Raw genomic sequence first — 26,859 nt, forward strand, 5'->3', positions numbered from 1 at the left:
CAAAGAGGCAAGGGAGCGTAAAGGTTGACCATTAGCGTCCGACAGACAGCGGCAGCCTTTTCATCGAAGCAGACGTTTAATTCGCTCTCTCTCCGGTTTTGATAGCAGCAGTCTTTTGGCCGAAGACTTTTAACCTGAATTGTTGCAGTCAAATCATCTTCTTCACCCGGACGCCATTTTTGACCCTTTCTGTTTTGGCGGCTGAACATTGTAAATATTACAATCGATTAACTTTCAGCCTTGCGCGCCCAGAACCAAGGACATCAGATATACCACTGATTTCTCACCGGTATAAAACAATAAAGTATATCTATTTTTTACGTCTGCGTTTTGTGTTTCTTTGACTGGTAGAGTCTGGATATAAAAGCAACGGAAAGTGATTGCACCAACTTGCACCCCAAAAGTGCAAGCGGAGATATTCACATATTCCTTACAGTGGTGACCCCAAAGTTCCAGAGAACACTCAACAAAAAGAAAAAATCCAGTTTTCTGCCAAGTCTGAAACACGACCAACCTGTTTTCCAGTCCCTTTCAACAGTTTGTTTCTTCATCTGCACTCACGCACGGAAGAAAAAAAAAAAAAAAAAAGAGAAGAAATTTTTTTTTCTCGATTAAAACGTGACGAAGGTTGGTAAAAACAAAAAAAAAGAAAAGAATTTTTTTCTATTCTCTGTGCACACAGTACAAACAAAAAAAAAAACAAAAAAAAACCAACTTTTTTTTTGTAAATTGCACATTCAAAATTTATTGGTTCAATTGTTGGTCTTTCTTTCTTTCTTCCTTTCTTTTTTCCCTTTGTTTTTCCTTGTTGCGTCTGTTCAGCGTTGGTTCGTTGTCAGTTTTCTTTTTTCCATTTGACAGAGTCATCTAGTGAATAAAAGGCTACAAAATGTTTATGGGTTCGTTACCTACTTTTACAGGTGATGCCACACTGTGGTTTTCACAGTTAGAGGCACAATTTCGTGCACAAAGTATTACTCCCGAGCAGCAGTTGGAAATCCTTTATGGTTGCATGCCGCCGCAACTGGCATCTTCAGCAAGGGACCTTATTACAGACCCTAGTCCAGGCGCTACTTATGCGTCTGTTAGATTAGAGGTTGAAAAAAGAAATACACGAAGCGAGGAAAGTCGTTTCAATGAGTTAATGGCAGATGAGCAACTAGGGGACAGAACTCCGTCAGAATTTTTACGAAGACTGAGGGAGTTAAGTGGTAATGCATCAGATGCCCCCCTCCTTCGGAAGATTTTTTTCTCGAGGTTGCCCGCCTATATACAGACCGTTTTGGCAACCGGCTTAGAGACAAATACAGTGGACCAAATAGCGACGATGGCTGATAAGATGGTTGAATTTGCCGTTCAACCATCGTCACGGTCTGCTTGTGCCTGTTCACAGACCTCTTCGGCCTCAATTGAGGGGCTTTCTAAACTAATAGAAACCCTCACTAAAAGGATGGACGCGATGTGTCGCGATGGTAAGCGATCTTCAAAATCGCGAAGTCGCAGTCGTTCATCCTCGAGATCAAAACAGTCTAAGTCTGGACTGTGTTGGTACCACTCCAAGTATGGAGAGAATGCACATAGGTGCACACAGCCATGCACTTATAAGTCTTTAAACTAGATTCGGAGAATTTGAGCACGTCAACTTCCTCCACAACATTTTCTGGTTATCGTGCATTCTTTGTTAAAGATCTAGTGTCGAAGAAAAACTTCATGGTAGACACTGGTTCTTGTTGCAGTATTTGGCCTCTGCGTTGCACAACAGACAGGCCAAAGCGATCTAACGTCATCTTGCACGCTATTGACTCGTCACCAATAGCCACATTCGGTCAGATGTCGTTGCGCCTTGATATTGGTCTTCGACGAGACTTTCGATGGGTTTTTGTCATTGCCGACATTCCGCATCCTATTTTAGGTGCGGATTTTCTGGATAAATTTGATTTGTTGGTAGATGTCAGACGTCGGAGGTTGGTCGATAGTTCGACTACACTCTCCACGCCGACCGGAGAATCTACCAATTTAGCTCTTAGCCCGACATTTTTTGTCGGTACATCTGGAGATGTTTTTCACTCTCTTTTAGCTTCTTTTCCATGTTACCTTTAGGGTGGCTAAGCCATTGCATTCGACACGACACTTTATAACAACAACTGGACCTCCTGTTTTTTCACGTCCAAGGCATCTTGCACCTGATCGACTTAAAACTGCTAGGGCTGAGTTTGAGCACATGCTTCAGCTCGGTCTGATACGCCCCTCCACCAGTCCATGGGCATCTCCCCTTCATTTAGTAAGAAAAGGGGATACAGATTTTCGCCCGGTGGGAGATTATCGGCGTCTAAATTCGGTGACGATTCCAGACAAATATCCCATAAGGATTTTAAACGATTTTTCGGCAAATTTACATGGCTGTACTATTTTTTCTAAGGTTGACCTGATACGTGCCTACCATCAAATACCGGTCAACTCAGACGATATTCCTAAAACAGCAATTACTACTCCTTTTGGCTGTTTCGAATTTTTATTTATGAGTTTTGGTTTGAGGAATGCCACTAGTACTTTCCAACGGTTTATAGATGAAGTTGTTCGCGGACTGGATTTTGTGTTCGCGTATGTCGATGATATTCTAATCGCAAGTGATACGCATGAAAATCATCTCCTGCACTTGTCTCAGCTTTTTCAGCGTCTTCGCGACTATGGTGTTCGCATTAATCCAGACAAGTGTGTTTTTGGGCAACCATCTCTTAATTTTCTCGGTCATTATATTGACTTGAGAGGAATCAAACCACTCTCATCCAAAGTCGATGCTATTCAGCGCATCGCACCACCTTCTTCTTTGCGTCAACTTCGCCAATTTTTAGGCATAGTAAATTTCTATAGACGTTTCATAGATCGGTGTGCGGACAAGTTACCTTTAACACAAATGCTAAAGGGCAATTCCAAGAAGGACGCCCGTCTTACTCTTTCGGCTGAAGCACTGTCTGCCTTTGAGTTGGTTAAAAAGGAACTAGCTTCAGTCCCTATTTTGGCACATCCGGCTCCTAATGCTCCACTTACTTTATCTGTGGACGCATCAGAGTCTGCAATTGGCGCTGTTTTGCAGCACACCGTAGAGGGTGAGGTTAAACCTTTAGCTTTCTTTTCTTGTCAGCTAAAGCCAGCTGAACGCAGATATAGTACCTTTGATCGAGAGTTACTAGCGATCTATCTGTCAGTTCGGCATTTTCAACACCAGCTCGAGGGACGAGAGTTTGTGATTTATACTGATCACAAGCCCCTTACTTTTGCATTATCTTCTAAAACGGATAAACTCTCTCATCGTGCTTTCCGTCACCTGGACTATATTTCTCAATTTACAAGTGACATTAGGCATGTGCCAGGCAGTGAGAACGTCCCTGTAGATGCTCTCTCTAGACTCCCTGTCAATTCCATTTCCTCTCCTGCAGCAATTGATTTAACTGCTATTTCGCAGGATCAACCACCTTTAGAGGAGTTGGATTTAACTTCGCCTAAGTTTATTAACTGTAAGTTTAACTACCTTCCGCTCCCTACAGCGGAAGGCTCTATTCTTTGTGACGTTTCTACCGGTTCACCTAGACCATTAGTACCTGAGAAACATCAACGTTCCGTGTTTGATGCTCTTCATTCACTGTCACATCCAGGTATATCTGCCACAGTAAAGCTTGTTACTGCTCGGTTCTTCTGGCCCAATATGCGACGATCAATTACCTCTTGGGCACGCTCTTGTTTGAGGTGCCAGAGTGCTAAAGTCCATAGACACGTTCGTGCTCCACTTGGACAATTTTCCTCTCCTGAAGCCCGTTTTCGCCATATCCACCTTGATTTGGTTGGACCATGGCCTGTGAGTCGCGGGTTCTCATACATTTTAACTTGTATTGATCGTTTTTCACGCTGGCCGGAAGCTATTCCTATAGTAGACATGTCAGCTGAAACTGTTGCGAGGGCTTTCGTATCTAATTGGATTTCGAGGTATGGTGTACCGTACAGTTTAACCACAGATCGTGGTCGACAATTCGAGTCTGCATTGTTTCGTGAGTTATCACGAATCCTGGGGATGCATCATATACGCACCACAAGTTACCACCCCGCTTCTAATGGGATGGTGGAGCGTTTCCATAGGCAACTTAAGGCCGCTTTGCGTGCCTCGCCGAATCCACAGTTATGGACTGAATTTCTACCGATCGTCCTGCTTGGATGTCGGACTGCGATTAAAGCAGACCTTGGTTTTTCGTCTGCCGAGCTCTTGTATGGTACCACACTGGCATTGCCTGGTACGATGTTGGTGCCAGACAAGTCACAGTCTCTTAATTTAGAGTCTTATGTTGCTCGATTACGCAGATATTTTTCTGCCCTTCCTCCTATGGACCCTCGACACCAAAATCCTCCTTCTAGTGTGCCATCAGACCTTAATTCTTGGACGCATGTTTTTATTCGTGATGATTCTGTCAAAGGACCTCTTGTTTCTCCTTATAAAGGACCTTTTCGTGTGATTTCTCGCACGCCGAAGGTATTCAAACTTGAAATTAACGGTCGTTCGGAGACCGTCTCCGTAGATCGTCTTAAAAGGGCATATTTTGAGGTGTCCACATCTTTTAATGACCCCACTGCCACAACCATCGTTGAACCTTCACATGCACCTTTGACAACACCACTATTTACACATGCACCATTATCAACACCAACATCGACAACACCACCTTCGTCGTCGCAGCCTGCCTCGAACAGACCTTATGTTACGAGGTCAGGCAGAACTGTTCACTGGCCGAAAAAACTTTCCAAAACTATTTATATTTGACATTTTCAATTGACTTCCCAGTGACAGTTCAGTACTCATTGAACTTTGCTCATTTTGAGTATTTTTTTCTCTTTTTACCTTTAAGGTGAATTTTTTTTTTTGCTGTTTAATGTATTATATTGTGTGCTATTTTTGGTTATCTGGTGTCCACCTTGAGTTTTATGGTCACTACAAGGAATTGTTGTTCGTGCTTAGGCACTGGAGGGGAGCTTTGTAGTCACCCTATACAACAGCGCGCGCGCGCAACGCCCTCTCGCGAATACACGAAGTCCGAAAGAGGGAATTTTGCTGACGTGGCCTTAGCTGACGTAGCCTTGCTGACGTGGCCTTAGCAAGGGAGCGTGAGCCTTAACAAAGAGGCAAGGGAGCGTGAGCCTTAACAAAGAGGCAAGGGAGCGTAAAGGTTGACCATTAGCGTCCGACAGACAGCGGCAACCTTTTCATCGAAGCAGACGTTTAATTCGCTCTCTCTCCGGTTTTGATAGCAGCAGTCTTTTGGCCGAAGACTTTTAACCCGAATTGTTGCAGTCAAATCATCTTCTTCACCCGGACGCCATTTTTGACCCTTTCTGTTTTGGCGGCTGAACATTGTAAATATTACAATCGATTAACTTTCAGCCTTGCGCGCCCAGAACCAAGGACATCAGATATACCACTGATTTCTCACCGGTATAAAATAATAAAGTATATCTATTTTTTACGTCTGCGTTTTGTGTTTCTTTGACTGGTAGAGTCTGGATATAAAAGCAACGGAAAGTGATTGCACCAACTTGCACCCCAAAAGTGCAAGCGGAGATATTCACATATTCCTTACAGATCTGAATAAAATAGAAAAGTAAGTCAAATCTGAGAGTCAAAATCGCTTAAAAGCTTTATCACGTGTAGAATAAATCAAGCTAAATGCATACATTTAAAAGAATATTTGCGTATTATATATAACCTTTCTTTGGATCCTTGTTTCTGGCAGAATTTATAAAACAATATTGGCGCAAGCATGGCTGTGTGGTTTAGAAGCTCGCTTTGTAACTACGTCGTTTCAGGTTCAGTCGCACTGCACCACACCTTCGGCCAGTGTCTACTACTACTACAGCCCTGAACCGACATGTGCTTTGTGAATGAATGTGGCAAAAAGAAACTGTGTGAAAGCCCGTCGTGTTATATATATATAAATTACGTTATATGTAAACAAACATGAGTTTGTTTTTGAAGCGCTGAGATGTATTGTAGTACAAGTAGAAAGATGTATTTTTTTTCAACGCCTAAGTACTGATAGAAAGACATATGTAGGATAAAGTCCTTACAGAGCAGAAAAATCTGTCAGCAACCGACCATGGCTGGTTGCTGACAGAGAAATCTGTCAGCAATCCTATATATGCTGTTCTATCAGTACTTACGTGTTGAGAAAAATATTTTTTTCTACATCTAATGTGTGTGTGTGCGCGCGTACGCTTGTCTGTCACCCACACCTCCGCTTGAAAATTTTGTTGACTTTTTTACGTTATGTACCTTACTTAGCATTTCGGCAAAAATGACTGATGGAATAAGTACCAAACTTTCAAAACTGTACTGGGGACAATTAATTCGACAAAACTGTATAAGGCGGTAACCCAGCATGGCCGTAATCCAATGTCTGAAACAATTAAAACATAAAAGATAAATGTTCAGCACTGGAATTAGTGTGTAAGTGGATGAATATTCCACAGATACATGTACGCTGAATCAGCGTGGCAACATTTGAATAACGGGTTAGTTAGTTAGTTAGTTAGTTAATTTGGCTCAAAAGCAAATAGCAAGGCCATGTAGGGGGACATGGAGTTAAGTACAGGGTGGTGTTCATGTAAAAAGTTCAGGCCACTTGAGGTCCAGGGAGGCTTTGAACAAAGCGGTCGTCGGCATCTTCACCATCTCGTCTGGCAGCTTGTTCCACGGATCCGCAACCCGGACGGAGAAAGCTCCTCTCCTTCGATTGAGAAGTGTAATCTATCCGGCGTGCTTCTGCTCAATAAGGTTTGAGGTCATGTGAGACTAAGATAAAACATCCTCGCCCAAGATGCTATGCATCGGATCGAACTCAAGACTCCGTGATGAGAAGTGAACTTTGTCGATGTTATACCCTTCCTCTTTACATACATACATACATACATACATATACTTCTAGCACATGAGGTGCATAATTTATAGACACATAAATGAAGAAACGGTTAGATAACGAGAACGGTAAGTAGATAGATAGAGAGAGAGATATATATATATATATATATATATAGATAGATAGATAGATAGATAGGTAGATAGATAGATAGATAGATAGATAGATAGATAGGTAGATAGATAGGTAGATAGGTAGATAGATAGAAAGAAAGAAAGATAGATAGATAGATAGATAGATAGGTAGATAGATAGGTAGATAGGTAGATAGAGAGAAAGAAAGATAGATAGATAGAAAGATAGAAAGAAAGAAAGATAGATAGATAGATAGATAGATAGATAGATAGATAGATAGATAGATAGATAGATAGATAGATAGGGACTGCAGAAGAAGACTTAAAATGTCTCTATTTTGATTGCTGCATTTTTATATTCTTGCATGATAATGAATAACTTATTCAATGATGCCGTAGAATTTGTTAAATTAGAAATAATCTCCATTAGATATGTTAGATATATAATATATCTCGGTTCTCTTCATTGTCAGTTCATTACTGTCAGCTTGTTAACAAGCAGAAAGCTATGTGACATAGAAGTGCAGCTGACTTAAAAACAGTAGCTCGAACATAACAACAGCTTTCTGAAAAATTCTTCAGGGATGAGAAGTAGGTAGCACACGCATATCAACAGCTCTAGTTATGGAGCTATGATAATAATTGTCTGAGAAAATGATCGCAACAGATGCTATCAGCAACATTTACAAAGCGATGTTATCAGCAGAAGAAAAGAATCTGCTTCAAAATACTCTTGATAAGATAGCAGAAAACGTTTTGTAAAAGAAGGATAAGAAGAGTAACGTACTCGAAAACAATAAGTATTTGACACATGGTAATAATTGGAAATATCATTCGTTGCATACCTCGATAAAGTAGCCACTTAATACACTGCGGTTGGTTTTGATGTATACATGAAACATAAACAAATATATGTTCTTCATGCTTCTCTCACTTTTTTTATATAATCCCATAGTTTGTTATGTAACTATAAACATGAAAGTTTACGTGTTTGTGGAAACATCAGGGGAGACATAAATTTGAAAACCACATGTAAATTAGAAAAAATGTGGATCACAAAGCATGTTTTCTTAAGATTTTCGTTTTATTTATTCCACAACTACCTGGTACCCCAGATACGCACTCACTGCGACTAAACCACTCTGTGAGAAATATATACGTGGGTGACCTGTTGCATATAGCAACCTTAAGAGGAAAGAACGACAGAAGAATATATTAGCACAGTAAAATCTGGCAATCTGCCATAGGTTTAATGAAAAAAGAGGACAACAAGTTAGTTGCTAGGAGCTGAAACCTTAGTAAGGCTTAGTTGAGTCAAAGAAAGTAGCGAAGTGATACAGGAGGGAGGGGTTGACTAAATGACACATCATCTTGTTTTGCCCCTCTAGTCTCTGAGTTCAAATCTTGCGATATCGACTTCACATTTCATCCCTCAAAAGTCAATAAAATTGATGATATACAGAGATACATTCCGTCGATTATATATCGATACTGCTTCTGTAAAACGATCTCAGATTTTTGAAAATATTGTGATCAAAATATCTTACTTGATATAAGGCCACTCTTTTGTCGAGATTGTAATCAGCTGATTTAACTCTGAACCATCACAAGTATTTAAATTACTGATAGATAAAATCAAACTGTCATATTATTATTATTATTATCATCATCATCATTATTATTATTATTATTATTATTATTATTATTATTATTATTATTATTATTATTATTATTATTATTATTATTATTAAGCAGAACGAAGGTGATGGGTTGGAGAATCGTTAGGACATCGGGGGGAAATGTCTTGTTATATTTAGTTATAGAACTTTACGTTGTCTTTGAATCCCACTTAGGTCAATTTTCATCCCTCTGCTGTCAATAAAATAAGGCACTTCTCAAGTGCCTGAAGCGATTTAGGTCTTGTGCCTAAAATACAGCGATTATTATCAATGTTTTCATCAGCTTTATGGGAGTTACTGCTGCACCAGTTTGAGTAACTCTGAGTGTTCCTGAAATGTATGTTACAATGTCTTGCAATATAGAGGTATTTTACATTGTTAAGAGGTTTGTCTTGTTGATGGTGTTATTTTAGTATTTCGTTTATTGAAAATGCGTAGCTACTTTGTTGCGTGTATAAGTTTCGAATATGCTAAGCCGATTTTGTCTTCCACATTAAAAGCTGCCATCAAATACCCACTTCTAACTATTCAGTCTGAAATCGGAAACTTTTCCAATCACAAGGGTTTTCTTTCCAGCTGCCTTCATTTCTTAATACGCCAGTGATTCTCTTCCTTTCTCATCCACTGTGCTTTATTATTGCGTTGACTCCCTTGGTTTTATATCCATTCCAACTATTTTTGAATTTTGATGTTGGTGTATTACCTAGAGCCATATTTTCTTTTACTTTTTTTTAGGGTATGGGTTGTAACTGAGTATTACGGAAGTGGTCGATGTCATAGTGTCAGGTGTCGATTATGTAAGTGTGTGTGCAAAGTTACAGTGTTTGTTGATGATTCTTCCGAGTATGACTTGTATGAGTTGCACTTTTTAATGGACAGTTATTATCTATATTTTGAGCGTACAGTCTACTGTTTAAATTATGCAAATGAACTGAAATTGTGTTACGTAGAACGTGGAATCTGCCTAGTGAGACTACCTATAGGAAATTAGGAGGGCAAGAGTGACAACGTACTCAGGAAATATTTGGGCGTCGGGAGAGATCACTCAGCGTGGACTGATACGCCGGGTCATATGGATAATTTTCAGAAATCTGTGGCCTGACAGTGCAACTGGGGGACTGCTTTTCAAGACAACATCTGCAGGCTCTGAAGTGCCGAAATATTGCTCAACCAATTTCACATGATATGACACTCTTCTATTTATTTGTGTATAACTTCTGGGTGAGTTACCTCGGTCCTGTGTAGTTCTTAACAAAAAATGAAGTAGACTGACATATAATTTTTGAACCCGTGGAAGGCCCGCTAGATGCCGAAATATTGTTCAACCAATTTCACATGATATGGCACTCTTCTATTTATTTATTTATTTATTATTATTATTATTATTATTATTATTATTATTATTATTATTATTATTATTATCATCATCATCATCATCACCATCATCATCATCATCATCATCATTATCATTCTGTGTTTGACTTTTGCTTTACATATATGCAAGTTGGCTCCAAGTCTCACCCAGAGACCTCAAGAGACAAAAAGTTGGAAGTTCATGTTGGTGTTGTGCCTAGTGTGCCATATATTTGGTTTTGTACTTAGTGTTGTACTAGTGAATGTTTAAAAAACCATACGAAAATTATGTTTGTTTTAAAACTTGAGATTACATAGAAAGTATTTTGCGTAGGATATGTGCAGTTTCCATGAGCACTATCTTTTGAATTTCTGCCATTTTGCGGTTTCCTGGTATCTGAGTTAGGTAGCAATCAGCCCCTTTTGCACATATAACAACAGGTATTGTTTTAGTCTTCAGGTTCCACATTTTGCTGATTTCTATTTCAAGATCTTTATATTTGCTCAGTTTTTAGTAGACCTTGACAAATACATTTATATCGATTGGGACAGTCATATCAATGAGGAGGCATGATTTTTGTCTGAAGTCTTTCAATATGATGTCTGGTCTATTCGCATCTATCTTTCTGTCAGTTTGAATGGTGAAGTTCCAGAGGAGTGAGATGTGATCATTTTCAAGCACTGGAGGTGGTTTGTGTTCCCACCAGTTTTTATCATGGGGCAAGTCCAGGCTTTTGCAAATTACCCAGTGAATATATTGTGCAGCTCTATTATGCCTGTTGAGATACTCTGTAGGCGCAGGAAAACTGCACTTGGAGACAACATGATCAATGGTTTTGTTGTTGACATACACGACATGTTGGGCTACTGCCGTTCTTTAATATTATTATTGAGTGAGAGAGCAGTGCATGTCATCAAAGTGACACTGGGGTAAAATATACGAAGCCCATTATACCCCTCATGACTACCCGTCTGATAAGGAGACACCAGGCACATGCATCACAACCATATGTGCGCGACATGGTGATCTCATATCAAGATAAACAGCGCATGACCTTGCAGGTGGGGCCCAGTTAGAATTTTCTTCTGGTTTAGTAGCCCATCCTGCTCAAAAGGTCTCTGAATAAGGGTTGTTTAAGGATGTTGAACGAAACACCCATGTTTCAAGAGGTGAATTATCTCAACCCCAAAGAATCCCTCTCAACACTTGGCTATGATGCTCCCCAACTACTTCTGCTCATGATCAGAGATGCACATATCGTCAGCCACTAAGGGACATGCTCAGCTGGTTATGGTCAAACAACTGACTAGCAAATCTGTGGTATTGAGCAGAATATTTGCTGTAGCCCATCTTTTATTCCAAGACAAAGCAATGTACTAGTGATAACACTTCCAATCAGTTAAGATCAGAAGCCACGAGAGCCACTGCCTGGTACTGCATCAGGGCATTGCCTGGTACTGCATCAGGGCATTGCCTAGTACTGCAATAGGGCATTACCTAGTACTGCATCAGTGCATTGTTATTATTATTATTATTATTATTATTATATTATTATTATTATTATTATTATTATTATTATTATTATTATTATTATATGCATATAGTGAGATCCACTCAGATTAGAAGTGATATGTAGCTAGGAGTATAGTTTCCAAGATATCAAAGTCGTAATGACTTCCGAAGACCACAGGGCTCTTTTAAATCCCTGCGTTATCGCATATGAGAAAAGAAAAGCAATATAATTTGTGGTAAAGAGCAGAAAGTTCAACTACTGCACCTATGGCAATAAGGACTAATAAGAGAACAGTAAAGACTGCAGCACAGAAATTAGTGTTCTGAAAGTAGAGACTCCGAAAACAGTGGAAGAGATAACCTCGCCCTCAGTTCGATAAGCTGAACAGGAAGCCGAATTATTATCATCTCATGAAAAATCTCAGCTTTATTTAGCTGCCCACAGCCAGCAGACCAAGATAGCATTTACTGATCATGCGGGAATCCTCAGGTTTCTCGCATTTCCAAGTAATGATGATATTTATAAATGTTCTACCTTTATATTCCTTTCAATCTTTTTGAGCAACGTTGGTAGTTGAGTATTTCACATTGGTATTTCACATTGGTATTTCACATTGGTATCACATCCACTTTCTTCATTACCTACAACGTGCGTATCTCCCACTTCAGTTCATCATGGATGTCCACTTCTTCTTCTTCTTCTTCTTCTTCTTCTTCCTCCACCTCCTCCTCTTCTTCTTCTTCTTCTTCTTCACCTTCTTCCTCCTCCTCCTCTTCTTCTTCTTCATCTTCTTCATCTCCTTCTTCTTCATCTCCTTCTTCTTCTTCTTCTTCATCATCTTCTTCATCTCCTTCTTCATCTCCTTCTTCATCTTCTTCTTCTTCTTTTCTTCTTCTTCTTCTTCTTCTTCATCATCTTCTTCATCTTCTTTTTCTTCTTCTTCTTTTCTTCTTCTTCTTCTTCTTCTTCTTCTTCTCCTTCTTCTTCTTTCTATTCAACCGTGTTGTCACCAGATCATGTTATGCCTTATTAATATGGTTTCTGATAAATTTATTTCATTTTCTCTTAAATAATTTTACTGTGGACTTCAAAGCATCAGGTCATCTAACGCAGTTACTGAGATCACAATGTTTGTCTTTTAGACAGTATTGTATTTTTTGTCTTGTGTTTATAGCATTATTTTAATATAGCTCTTTTTCTACTAAGTTAGTGGTGAGAGTTACTAACAAGAAAGTGAGTAGAAATAGATAAAAACAAGCTTCTTCTAACACACGCAAAAACGAATTGAAAAAAAAAAGAAGAAATGAAACAAATACACTCGCAAGGTAATTTGTTACGCAAAAATGCAAATTTTAATGGCATAAACAAAGTCAACCACAGCAGCATCAACAATGTGAAAACGCACACACCCTTTTTGTCAAACGAAAAAACAAGACAGTGTATAATAATAATACAATAGTATTTCGTTCACTAACATCGTCAGTGACAGTTTACGTAAACTACCTAACTGAAACAAATTTGGTTGGTACACTTTTGTGAACAGGGAGAATGAATCATTGCCAGAACCCTTCATAAAAGAAAAACAAAAAACAAACAAACAAACAAGAGAAGTGAAATTTATCTTTCTCTACATCGCCAAGAATGGAACAAGTTGCTTATGCCCTCAATTAAATATGTATTAAATGCAGCTCTAAACGATTGCTGAGCGATATCTTTCTTTGTTGGTAAGGGTAGTGTATCCGACAATAAATGAATTAAAATGGATTCTCTCATTTCAGGATAGCACATATAGTTTTAGGACTAAGAACGAAGTGTAGACGCTAGCACAGCTTGTGCGTCACACACCGCCCATATACTAAGATAAAACATATGAGTAGCCGCAATATGAGGGTCACTTTCAAGAACATTGGCAGTGATATTTTCTCTTGGCTCATATCAGAGTGCAAGCAGGTTGCAAGTGACATGTTAAATATGAATGACATGTGATCAGGTGGGAGCTCACTGAATATAAAAGTCATTATGATCCCTGAAAGAGCACAGGGATACGAAAACTGTCCAGCTATGAGACTAGTATTGTAAATCAGGAGATGAAGTCCATACGGAGCATTAACGGACATTTCAAGCTTCTTTTGTCTCGTAGGTTTCGAGTTCAAGAGAACAGTAGTTTTAGCAGTAACAAAAGCAAGTCACAAAGGTCTGTTGTTTCTAGAGCATCGCCAGCTGCAGCCTCAAAGATGGAGCTCAAAAATCTCGTTGTATTCTCAGTCCTTCAAAATATTAGCAACCAGGAAGATAAGAATCTGGGCGCACAAGCATACACACACACATTATTAGTACTGTGAACACACACATTATTAGTCTTGTAACATGCTCTGATATTCGAAATGACCCACAAGAATGTTTAGGGAAAGAGATGATACAGATTTTCCAGTAAACCAGTTCCGATTATGTGAAACATGCGAGCGATAGGTTGCTCTTTAAGTATCGTTTTTGCAGCTCCCCTTGATTTTTATATAATCTTATTTATCCACATTTTTAGTAGATGTATGCCAATTCTTTTTAAATAACTGAGTTTATTGGAGTTATCTTATTTCTTAGCTGCTTTAAATACTCCTAGATGCAGCAATAATCTTAGTCATTCGACTTTTTTATATTCACTATATTAAAGAAGTGAAATCGATTAGTAAATCAAAATGGTGTAAAGGAAAATGAATTCCAAAAAAATTAATCAAAATGCAGAGCAGAATGTCTCCTTGTGTATGGCCGCCGATTTTTTCCAGTGTTGTAAGATTTTTAAAACCGTGACTGGAGGAAAGAGCTAAAATACATAGTTTCTATCATCTCATTGTTACGTAATAAATAAAGTTTGTGAGATTGTAATAGATTCTTCTTTATTAACTGATGTCATCTCAGTGTATCCTCAGTTTTTTAAGTTTATTTTCTTTGTGGCATTGCCTTATATATAATGGCATGGTAACATACAGGAGCATCACAACGTGGTCGCTCGACTTGCTAGAAATATCAACTAAATTTAACTCAATTTACCCAATATTTTCATGAAAAGAAGGGAATACATTGTGTCATGTAGTCGTAAGAAAGGTCATGACTGGAACACCTTTAGCGAACTGTCTGCTCTATTCTGACCTGTGACTAAACAGCACAGACACGTTTAATAATAACAGCAATAACATACAAGTATTGAAGAACAATAGAGGTTTGACGATATTGCTTCGTATAGAAAAGACTTGCTAAATCTCATCAATTTAATTATTTCAGTATATTCATGTGTAAACTCTAGTTCAGAACAGACTGCTGAAATATGTGGTGATTTATTTCTTTAGACAATAGTATCACTGACAGAGCAAATGGGAATTAGAGATATTTTGTGTATTTCCTCGATCTGCTATAAATAGCAGCCAAACCTCCCTCACATTGTACTTTCCAGTGTTATAAAAGAACACGTTAGTTAATGAAGTACTGAGGAGGAAACATCGACGGGCTACAACTGGAATATTTCTAATTTGCTCAATGTGCAATGACATGAAGTTAAAAACAACAGCAACAACAGCCGTTCAAGAATTTGGACCTGGAGATCTACATTTCCAGCGACTTCGAGGTCCACCTCCCAGTGGTATTGGGCGTCAACGAAGAGCCCTCGACTACAACAAGACGACCAAAGTTTTTTTCCAAGGTCTGGGGTCTCCCACCCCTAAGCCCTAGACCATCACCTAATCACCCTTACCCGTCTTGTTGCTTAATAACAACAACAAGATTAGAATGATAACCACTCTCCAGTCATCCAGTCAAAAATGTCAGCCGCTCACTATTTGCATAAAGTACACCGGAAAACAAAAGGTTCGATTTTAGATGCTGTCTCCACTAGTAACGGAAATAATTTTTGATGAAGCTCCGAGAAACTTCCGAAGCCAAAGAAATAAACCGCAACAATTCCCTTATTCCCCTTCACACAAACTAGTGTCTTATACTGCAGCCACTAAGATATCTAGGAAGAAAATTTAATAGAGGCCGACGGATTTGAAAGGAATATTGACTACATTTAAGAAAGGGGGAATTGATTTGTGTTAGGAAGTGTTCTGATATTTTAAAACAAGCACAAAATCACAAAACCAGATAGCATATTGGCGCTAGCGAAAATGAAATTATATTCAAGAAGTAAACAAATATCCAAAATTAACAATATGCTGATGTGTGATGCGAAGTCTAATGTAATTATCCCCAGATGTTGAATGATGACATTCTCGTTCGCCAGGCAGTCATAGCTTGAAACTGCGTCAGTTAGATGGTTCTGCGTTTCAATAAATTAATGTAACAGTCACCACTAACACGAGAATAACTGATTCGTGTTAATAAATTTGTTGTTGGATGATTACGAGCAGTTAACAATGTTATAGAATTCTAGAATAAGAGAGATAACAGGGTTGTGCAACAGTTTTTGACCAACCAGGCTTAGTGTGAATCCAAGAATAATTGATTATTAATTCAGACAGTGATAGCAGTAAGGCTCTAAATCAAATTATTATTTATTTTCCTGGAGACACGTCGACAAGGCTTATTCTGACACATAGAAGCATCTGTATAAATGTATCGCCTATCAGATATATTGTATGCGATAAAAATCTAGCATTGCTAATAATAATAATAATAATAATAATAATAATAATAATAATAATAATAATAATGGTTTAAAATTTTGGTGCAAGACCATCAATCTCTTGGGCGGGGGTAAGTCGATTACATCGATCCCAGTGTTCAACTGGTACTCATTATAGTGTTCTCGAAAGGGATGAAAGAGAAAGTCGACTTCGGTGGAATTTGAACTCTTGGACGTAAGGCCTGAAGAAACACTGCAAAGTATTTTGACCATCATGCTAACGATTTTGTCACCTCATCGCCTTAATATTAATAATGATAATAATAATAATAATAATAATAATAATAATAATAATAATAATAATAATAAATAATAATAAATGCCCTATTGCAGTACCAGGCAGTGGCTCTCATGGCTTCTGATCTTAACTTATTGGAAGTGTTATCATGTACATTGTTTTGCCTTGGTATAAAAGATGGGCTACAGAAAATATTCTGCTCAATACCACAGATTTGCTAGTCAGTTGTTTGACCTTAACCAGCTGAGCACGTCCCTTAGTGGCTGACGATATGTGCATCTCTGATCATGAGCAGAAGTAGTGGAGGAGCATCATAGCCATGTGTTGAGAGGGATTCTTTGGGGTTTGAATAATTCGCCTCTGGAAACATGGGTGTTTTTTCAACATCCTTAAACAACCCTTATTCAGAGACCTTTTGAACAGGATGGGCCACTCGACCAGAAGAAAATTCTAACTGGGCCCCACCTGCAAGGTCATGCGCTGTTTATCTTGATACGAGATCACCATGTCGCGCACATATGGTTGTGATGCATGGCCTGGTGTACTCTTATCAGACGGATAGTCATGATGGGTATACTGGGCTTCGTATATTTTACCCTAGTGTCACTTTGATGGTATGCACTGCTCTTTCACTCAATAATAATGATAATAATGATTTATTTATTGACGACACTTGGTTTATATTGACTAAAACATTATGGACGGCTCAGGACAAATCATTGTACGTGTGTTATTGCAAGGGTTTTACTTGTAAACAGTGTAACAAAAAAACAACTACTTTTTAAAGTCTCCAGCTTGTATAGCGAAGATGAAGAGGGGGCACCCTTGGTGGACCAAGCGCATGATGGTGAACGGTTTCGCGAGGTGATCGTTCACTCTAACCACTGAACAGGTGTCATTGTACATTGCAGCGACTCCCTGAATACAAAACCGCAACTGACTGCCTTAAGGGCCGCTGCCAGGTCCAGGTACAAATGGTCGATTCTATCGAATTCATCTAAATTCATCTAAATTGATGAGGGCCTCCCCCATGCCAGGTTCTTTAGCCACTTTCTCTGTGATGTATCGTATAAGGTAGAGGTTGTCGTGGATGGACCTTTGCAGGATGGCGCATGTCTGTGCCTCCCTTACCAGACCACCGATGACAAGTGCCAACCTCGTAACTAACACTTTGGCCAAAATTTTGAATTCTGCATTTAGCAGAGTTATGGGCCTATAGTTATTAATAGTTTCCCTTGTTCGGATCTTTTCTAAGCAATGCCACCGCACCTCGGCTCACAAAACTGGGAATTCTCCCATTTTGTTGCCAGTTGCAGCAAACGATTGCCAAGAGGTAACCGAATAAATCTAGCATGTAAGCGTAAAGGTCGTCGGTCAGACCATCGAAACCAGGCGATTTACCCTCGTGCAGCTTCCCGTATTTCCGCAGCTGTTATCGGCTTCTTGCAACGCTCCGCCCCTGTTGCCGAGAGCCGCGGCAGTCTGTCGAGGTAGGATATGAGGTCCATTCTGTGATTCAGCTGACTGCTACTATCAATCAGTTGACCAAAGTGCTGTTGAAAAGCCATACACATTTATTTGGGATCAATTACTGAGTGACCGTCGTGGTCGGATATAGATAGGATTGTGGGTTATTGCCACGTCGTGTCTAATAATAACAGCAATTAGAGATAAGGAGAGATTGACACTCACTCACTTGCTAAATTGGTTCTTTCGCCATCAACAATTTCTTCAGTAGCAAATTTATTAACATGGATAAGATTGTAAGGGAAGTTCGAATTGTGGATCTGGCAGTGACACAGAGCAGAGAAGTGGCACACAAGTGAATGAACAAATAAATAAAAGCTGAATGAGTGAATAAATGAAAGGACGTGGCTCACACAGCCATATTTTTATTAATGGATACCTCAAACTAAAATGCTCTGAAATTATTCACCCGGTTGTTCACTTCCTTATTATTATACTTCCTATTGGATACATTATAGAAGTAATAATCGACCCCAGTACTTGACTAGCACTTTATTTTATAGACCCTTGAAGGATGAAAGGCTTCGCTGACATTGCTAAATACCGCAAAGCATTTTGCCCGACGGTTTATAATCTTGTCGACTCCCATCCTTAAAATTATTGACTAGGTCACCATTCAGTTACAAAAGCTAAGATGACCCATGATATACCTTTCGTTGGAAAAAAAATGTAGATGTACATGATTTTTAATCCACTCTATTTTTTTCTTTCTTCCTTTGCCTCTATTCTCATTTAATTAGAACGTGCTTCACAATGTAATTAGTTGATAGAAATAACATATCCATCTTCCTGCTGCGTTGTTCACTAGAATCTGTTCTACTTAATATCTGACTACTTGACAGTAACCTTCACCAAGATAAATTATATTCTCAAAGAATGAAACAAAATAACCCTTCAGATGATCAGCCACACTAAAAAGAATCAAGTGATTAAATATACTATGACAAAATAATAATAATAATAATAATAATAATAATAATAATAATAATAATAATGATGATGATGATGATGATAACATCAACAGTAACAGCAACGGCAGCAATATCAACAGCACTAGACTTATAATAGTAATACTCAGTTAAGCGTTGACAATAAACAGTACCTGTTTAATAGGTTTCGCCTACACTGTCAAAGACAGTTTGACGTCATAGCTGGTTGTCATGACGCTGGTATTTCCATAGACAGTATGACGCTCAGGTAGTTTTCCTGACACTATTTTCCAGTGCTTTAACTAAATGCATGCAGGTGTGTTTATTGGGTAGACGCAAGGAGTTTAGTGAATGTCAGTGGTATAGAAGAACGTGTTGCTGCAACCATTATTCTATTTATTTATTCATTTTATTTATATATTTATTTCCTAAAAATTCATGTAGATATTCACTCTTTTATATATTTCGTTATTTTATTTCTTCCGTGCTATCAAATATTTTACGCCGGACAGAATTTTATTCTCACTTACAAGATCGCACTCCACACTAAAAGCTCTCTTTCTTCTCATCTTCTTTCACATTGTCTATTTCTCTCCTTCCCCTCTCTCCCCCTTTTACAGAGAAAAAATACAGAATAGAGAAGGAAAACATTAGCTAGAAGTGTGTGTGTGTGTGTGTGTGTGTGTGTGTGTGTAGCTGTGTACATATCCATCCATCCATACATGCATTCATACATACATACATATATGCGTGTGTATGTGTATATATATATACACATACACACACAAACATATATATATATATATATGTGTGTGTGTGTGTGTGTGTATGTATGTATATCTGTGTATGTACGCCCACACGCACAGATATATACATCTTTATCTTTCTGTCCATCGATATATATAGAGAGATAGATAGATAGATAGATAGATAGATAGATATGTGTGTATGTGTGTGTGTGCTTATATGTATACACAGATAAATGGAGAGAGAGAGAGAGAGAGATAGAGAGAGAGAGAAAGATAGGGAGACAGAAATAAAGACAGAGGGAGAGAGACAGTGTGTGTGAGAGAGAGAGAGAGAGAGAGAGAGAGAAATGGACAGATTGACTTGGGGACTTGTTTCAAAGAAATTTTCTGTATCTCAGTACTAAAGTATAGGCAAGCGTACATTAATTTGCTTGGATGGGATCATATTCAATTTGATTTACTGTGTTAGATGTTAGATGAAACTTGAAGCCTCAGACAAAGCTCGTGTGTGTGTCAGTGTATGTGTATGTGTATGTGTGGATGTGTGTGTATGAATTGCAAGTATGTGTGTGTGTGTGCGCGTGCGCAGATGCCATACAGCTTGTGTGATGATACTCTCCTTTGTATTTCATATGTTCACCTTTAATCTTATATGCAAATTACTACTTGTATTACCTGTGTTATTTTAGTCATGAATGAGCAGCTCTGAGTAACAACCCGGTAGTAGACTCAGCTTCCTTATAATTTGTTATACCCTTTCTGTATTGGTTACTTCTACTTTGGAAAATGAAACTTTATATATATGTATCGAACCCCTACCATCTTCCAGAGACAGGCCCACCAAACTGCACGGGTTCGATCTATTTGTGCAGATGAGTACCCACCACTGAAAATGAGATCAAGTAGCTCGAAATCGTACGGTCTTGTGAGCCTGTCACTGGTAGATGGAAAGGGTTCGGTCCTTTGCTTGAAATATATATCGGGTGCAGATTGTATCGACTAAACAGCTAGAGGAGGTGTCTTACTGGGGTTAAAATGCTAGTAACCTGGGTTCCTATGGAACAGCCATTTTGAAGTGGCAATAAACATAACTCATCTCTCTCTTTCTCCCACTCTCTCCCTATCTTTCTTTCTTTCTCTCTCTCTCTCTGTCTATATATGTGTGTATGTGTGTGTATATTATATTATATCGTATTATAAATATAAATATATATATACATACAGAGAGAGAGAGAGAGGCATACATTCATATATATATATATTTATAAATACGCATACACATACACACACACACATGTATATAGACTCGCACACATGCATTTGTGTGTGTGTGTCTGTATATATATATATTCTTTTATTCTTTTATTTGTTTCAGTCATTTGACTGAGATCATGCTGGAGCACCGCCTTTAGTTGAACAAATCAACCCCAGGTCTTCTTTGTAAGCCTAGTACTTATTCTATCGGTCTTTTTTTTACTGAACACGCCAGCATCGTTTGTGAAGCGATGGTAGGGGTACAAACTCAGACACACAAACATACACACACACACATATTCTGCGAACTCCTATGACTAGAAGGACGTGACATTTCATCCAGAGATGGGAATCTTTGGTCACTTTGAGGCACTGGACCTTTCCTTTACCATACACAGAAAAAAATTCACTTCTCTCTTCATTGGATGCAATAGTACATTATGGGTGTGTATGGATGTGTGTATGTGTGTGTGTTATGCTATGTTTGTATATTTGTGTGCGTATATGCGTCTGTATGTGATTATGTTTACACCTGACTATGATCGTGTGTTGCTGTGCGGTGGTCTGTGTGTCTCAGTGACCCTGAGAGCTATGTCTGCAGAGCGCGAGCTTCTGGTATAGTCTCCCATGCTGGACAGGTCAAATGATAGAGGCCAGACTAATATGGACCGTTTTATTCGCAGTTAAGAATGGGTTGGAATACAAGCCACATCCCTAGCTAGAAAAAAGTAAAATTACAGAATCATCGATGGCAAATCAAAACCGGCAAAACCAAGGATAGGATAACCCAGAGTCAAGGAGGGTAAAGAATAGTTGTCAATGGCCAATACTACATAATGACCAAAAGGCTTAAGATATATATGTGTGTATGTGCATATTTGTATGTGTGTGTGCATATGTGTATGTGTGTGTGTATGTGTGTGGTGTGCGGGTTGGACAGAGGACGAGGGCATTCCTGTACCTTATCTTTTAATATTTCGGCATTAAAATCTATTTATCGAAAAGAAAATGGGAAAAAAAGCTAGAAAAGAAAAAGTGTAAGATGTTTTGTTTACCTTTTGTTTTCCTATTTCTTTATTTCTAACTTGCATTGTACTGGCTTTCTAAATCAATTTTAACAATTCTACCACAATGCTTTATTCAAGTTACACTGGTGTAATACATACTAATATATAGATGTATGTGTGTAAACGTGTGTGTGTGTTGTATGAATGTATATTATTGATATATTCATGTGTATTTGTATATATATATATATATATATATATATATATATATATATATATATATATATATATATATATTCATGCGAGAGTGAGAAAGGGAAAGAGGAAGAAAGAATGTAAGACGGAGAGAGAAACATCCAAATGCAAAACACAAGCACGCCACGTATTTTTTCTGAAGGTATGATATGAAATATAATGACGTATGCCATTTAGTAATCGATAGTAATTCAAGTGGTATTCGACGGCTTCCCTCAGCCGTAACAACGCACGTCAGTAAATGTAAATAATGTTAATCTCGAGTAGATATTAACATTCCAATAAGGTGGTGGGAAGGTACTTGATCGCCGTTGTAGTTGATTATTGACAGTTGCATTATTTAGCTTGTTTCATATATTATATATATATATATATATATATATATATATATACATAGGCGCAGGAGTGGCTGTGTGGTAAGTAGCTTGCTAACCAACCTCATGGTTCCGGGTTCAGTCCCACTGCGTGGCACCTTGGGCAAGTGTCTTCTGCTATAGCCCCGGGCCGACCAATGCCTTGTGAGTGGATTTGGTAGACGGGAACTGAAAGAAGCCTGTCGTATATATATATATATATATATATATATATATATATATATGTATGTGTGTGTTTGTGTGTCTGTGTTTGTCCCCCTAGCATTGCTTGACAACCGATGCTGGTGTGTTTACGTCCCCGTCACTTAGCGGTTCGGCAAAAAGAGACCGATAGAATAAGTACTGGGCTTACAAAGAATAAGTCCCGGGGTCGATTTGTTCGACTAAAGGCGGTGCTCCAGCATGGCCGCAGTCAAATGACTGAAACAAGTAAAAGAGAGAGTAAAAGAGTATATATATATATATATAATATATATATATATATATATATATATATATATATATATATATATATATAGATAAATAGGTAGATAGATAGATAGGTAGATAGATAGATAGATAGATAGATAGATAGATAGATAGATAGATAAATAGATAGATAGGCAGATATAGATAGATAGATAGATAGACAGCTAGATAGATAGATAGGCAGATATAGATAGATAGATAGATAGATAGATAGATAGATAGATAGATAGATAGATAGATAGATAGATAGATATCATAGTGTAATACTTGAAGCTATATATCATTATTATTATTGTTCAGCGGTGGAAATTCCATTGTTTTTCACCTAACTGTGGCTATAAAATATATACCAGTAATAAACCGTGATTGATTCCAAAAATTGATTGGCCTTGTATGTTTTGAATAGAAATCGATATTTTGAATACCACCCGTGTAAGTGTAACAGAATCGTTATCGGAATTTTTGTCTAGAACATCTAGATTTGGATTATTGTTGATACTGGGAATGCACCATAATTTACATAATTTTTTTTTTGCTAAGATACATACTTATACATTAGAAGAAACACACATACATGCATACATACATACGCAATAGGTAACCGTCTTTCGCTCTCACATTCTTTTCCTTTCACTCTTCCTCGCTCTTCAACTCACTATATATCACAGTAGACTAAACTGCATCTCTAGTTATTGCTTTCTGTTTCTCTCTCTCTCTCTCTCTCTCTCTCTCTCTCTCTCTCTCTCTCTCTCTCTCCAGCTTCCTACTTCGTCTACTTACTGCTTTCCAATATTTATATTCTCAGAAATTATACGATTTCTCTGCTGCTACATTCGTCCTCTCTTCTTTCTTCACTGATACCTTATCGAAAGCCAATAGCGAAACGTTGAAGCCTCATAAGCTGTGAAATTGTGAAAACATATGTTAAAACATGTCAACAAAACGAAACTGGATATGAGAATACATGTTGAAATTGCTTTAAAACCAACCGATAATTTAGTTAAAGTAAATTAACTATTTTCATCGCTTATTCAGCCTCGTCAGGTGATATCTTAGGAATAATATTACATGAACAGCTAGGCGCGATTAGGCCTAGCCATGAAATACCCATTTCATAAAATATTGATTTTGATGGCAGTGGTTTTATCATTTGACTGTTACCTGTTTCAGTCATTGCACTGCGGCCATGCTGGGGCATCACCTTTAAGCGTTTAAGTCAAGCAATACACACATACATACGTACATACATACATAAAAACATACATATATACATACATACACACGTACATACATACATACATACATACATACATACATACATGCATACATACATAGGTATATACATTCATGCATACATACATACATACATACACATACATACATGCATGCATACATACATACGTACATACATACATAAAAATATAGGTATATACATACATACACACATACATACGTACATACATACATAAAAACATACATATATACATACATACACACATACATACATACATACAAACATAGGTATATACATACATACACACATACATACGTACATACATACATGCATACATACATACATACATACATACATACATGCATACATACATACATACATACATACATTCATGCATACATACATACATACATACATACATACATACATACATACATACATACATCATACATACATTAAGTGCTGAAAAGCGAAGAGAACAATATCCTACGTGTCGACAGCGAGCTCTTCAGGAAGCACTCTCTTCCTGATGACTTTCCATAAACCCTAGAACAGCCGGAACAACGTACTTCAAAGAAGACCTGTATGTGAAACGCTCAGCGCAAAAAGACCATGCATGAGTATGTTTCCCAAAGGCTTGAAGAAGACAGAAATAATGACATGAAGCGAAGCCCCTCTTGGACTTGTGACCGTAACGTCACATCGCACCTTGGGGGCTATGCGTTTGCAATCCAGGAACAGGAGATTGATATTAAATACCTAATAAACAAGGGACAGTGAAGCCCTTGGAGATACACGGTACAATCGAAAATGTAGCTTACACTTTACGTTTTTACTCTTTTACTTGTTTCAGTCATTTGATTGCAGCCATGCTGGTGCACTGCCTTTAGTCGAACAAATCGAAACCCAGTACTTAATCTTTGTAAGCCTAGTGCTTATTCGATCGGTCTCTTTTGTCCAACCGCTAAGTCACAGCGACTTTAACACACCAACATCGGTTGTCAAGCGATGGTGAGACAAACACACCCACATATATACATACACACAACACACACACACATATATATATACGACGGGCTTCTTTCAGTTTCCGACTACCAAATCCACTCACAAGGCTTTGGTCGGCCCGAGGCTGTAGTAAAAGGCACTTGCCCAAGGTGCTACGCAGTGGGACTGAACCTGGAAGCTTCTTACCACACAGCCACTCCTGCGCTTATGTAATATTTCTGTAGAAGATATCACACATGTGATTAGCAGCTACTTCAAAATGTCATCAAGTTACATGATGATGTTGACAAACAATATGTAAACCCATCCGGAAAAAAGACAGCCCTGGTAAAAGTATAGGGAATCTCCCTATTATTGAATACGAACATAAACGTCAACGCAAGCATCACTGGTAGAACATTCTCATCAAAGAATCTGTCAAGTGTAAGCATAACAGACCGGTTATTGTTCTTTGCAACAAGACAAAGTATGTACCTTTATAGGGTTCAGCTCGCTTACTGATATGAATATCTGTTTTGAAAATCAAAGAGAAAGAGGGTAACTATGGACAACTGCTTCGAAATCACCAGCTTCTATATCCAGATTAGAAATTTACATTTATACGAACAATAATCCGAGTACATAGTTTTGAGATTAAATGTCTAACTGACAGTCTGGATAAGCTTGGATTTTCAGATAAAGAAATCAACTAATTTACTCACACATTACAAATACAATCTGCAAGGGAACAGTAAAAACATAAAAACTTCTCCCTCCTTCTCTATTCCCCTCCCTCTATTCAGTTTCATACACCTTTGTATAGCTCAGGACTCCCCTCCAATACCAACCCACATTCATTATTCCTCTCACCACAGCTATTTTGACCACACCACTCCCCCACTCTGTCCACTTCCCTATAACTTCTCTCATACCTTTCTCATACATTAACTAAGTGCTCAAAAGTGAAGAGAACAATATCCTACGTGTCGGCAGCGTGCTCCTCAGGAAGCACTCTCTTCTTGATGACTTTCCATAAATTCCAGAACAACCGGAATAACGTACTTGAAGGAAGACCTGTATGTGAAACCTTACCTTAGTAATCTCACTCAAATAATTGCCATTCCTTTTCCTCACTATCACAACTTCCAATTATTTTGTAGCTATTATCCCCCAACTCTGACACCTAAACACAAATCCAATACTACTTTGACAAGTTCCTTAACCCTTGGGGTGGATGGGGCGCTGCAGCCATGCAGCGTATCTAGGGCGCCAACACAACGTACTACCATTCAGATACTATCTATCCTACCCCTCCTATTTATCTCCCCACTTTTCTCCTCTACCACAACCTCTCTTAGTATCCTCATTATTAGCCTCTCCCTCTTCCTGAACTATCCACTTTCCTCTCGCCATTCCCTGTCTTAATACCCCCATAACCACATCGACCTTCATATTTCCCCCTCTAATTCAGCTATCTCTCCACATTTAATCATATATAAGAAAAAGAGGATTAAAATATACAGGCAGATACAATAAAGCACTCAGTTTAAAAGAAAAATTATATATATATATATATATATATATATAAGC

The 26,859-nt window shown here is 38.2% G+C and overlaps 1 protein-coding gene across 1 annotated transcript in view; it reads left to right on the forward strand.

The window, feature by feature from the left end:
* Positions 1–889: 889 nt before the first annotated feature.
* Positions 890–26,859, forward strand: part of LOC115218783 — a 38,686-nt gene continuing 12,716 nt past the window's right edge. Inside the window, exons 1-6 of the mRNA XM_029788717.1 lie at positions 890–1,544; positions 1,688–1,964; positions 2,101–3,374; positions 3,546–3,981; positions 4,351–4,752; positions 17,796–17,975. Of these exons, the coding sequence (XP_029644577.1) occupies positions 890–1,544; positions 1,688–1,964; positions 2,101–3,374; positions 3,546–3,981; positions 4,351–4,752; positions 17,796–17,975 (3,224 nt within the window). The remainder of the gene's footprint in view (positions 1,545–1,687; positions 1,965–2,100; positions 3,375–3,545; positions 3,982–4,350; positions 4,753–17,795; positions 17,976–26,859) is intronic.

The sequence above is a fragment of the Octopus sinensis genome, linkage group LG1, assembly GCF_006345805.1.
Source record: "Octopus sinensis linkage group LG1, ASM634580v1, whole genome shotgun sequence".
In the NCBI taxonomy this organism is placed as follows: domain Eukaryota; kingdom Metazoa; phylum Mollusca; class Cephalopoda; order Octopoda; family Octopodidae; genus Octopus; species Octopus sinensis.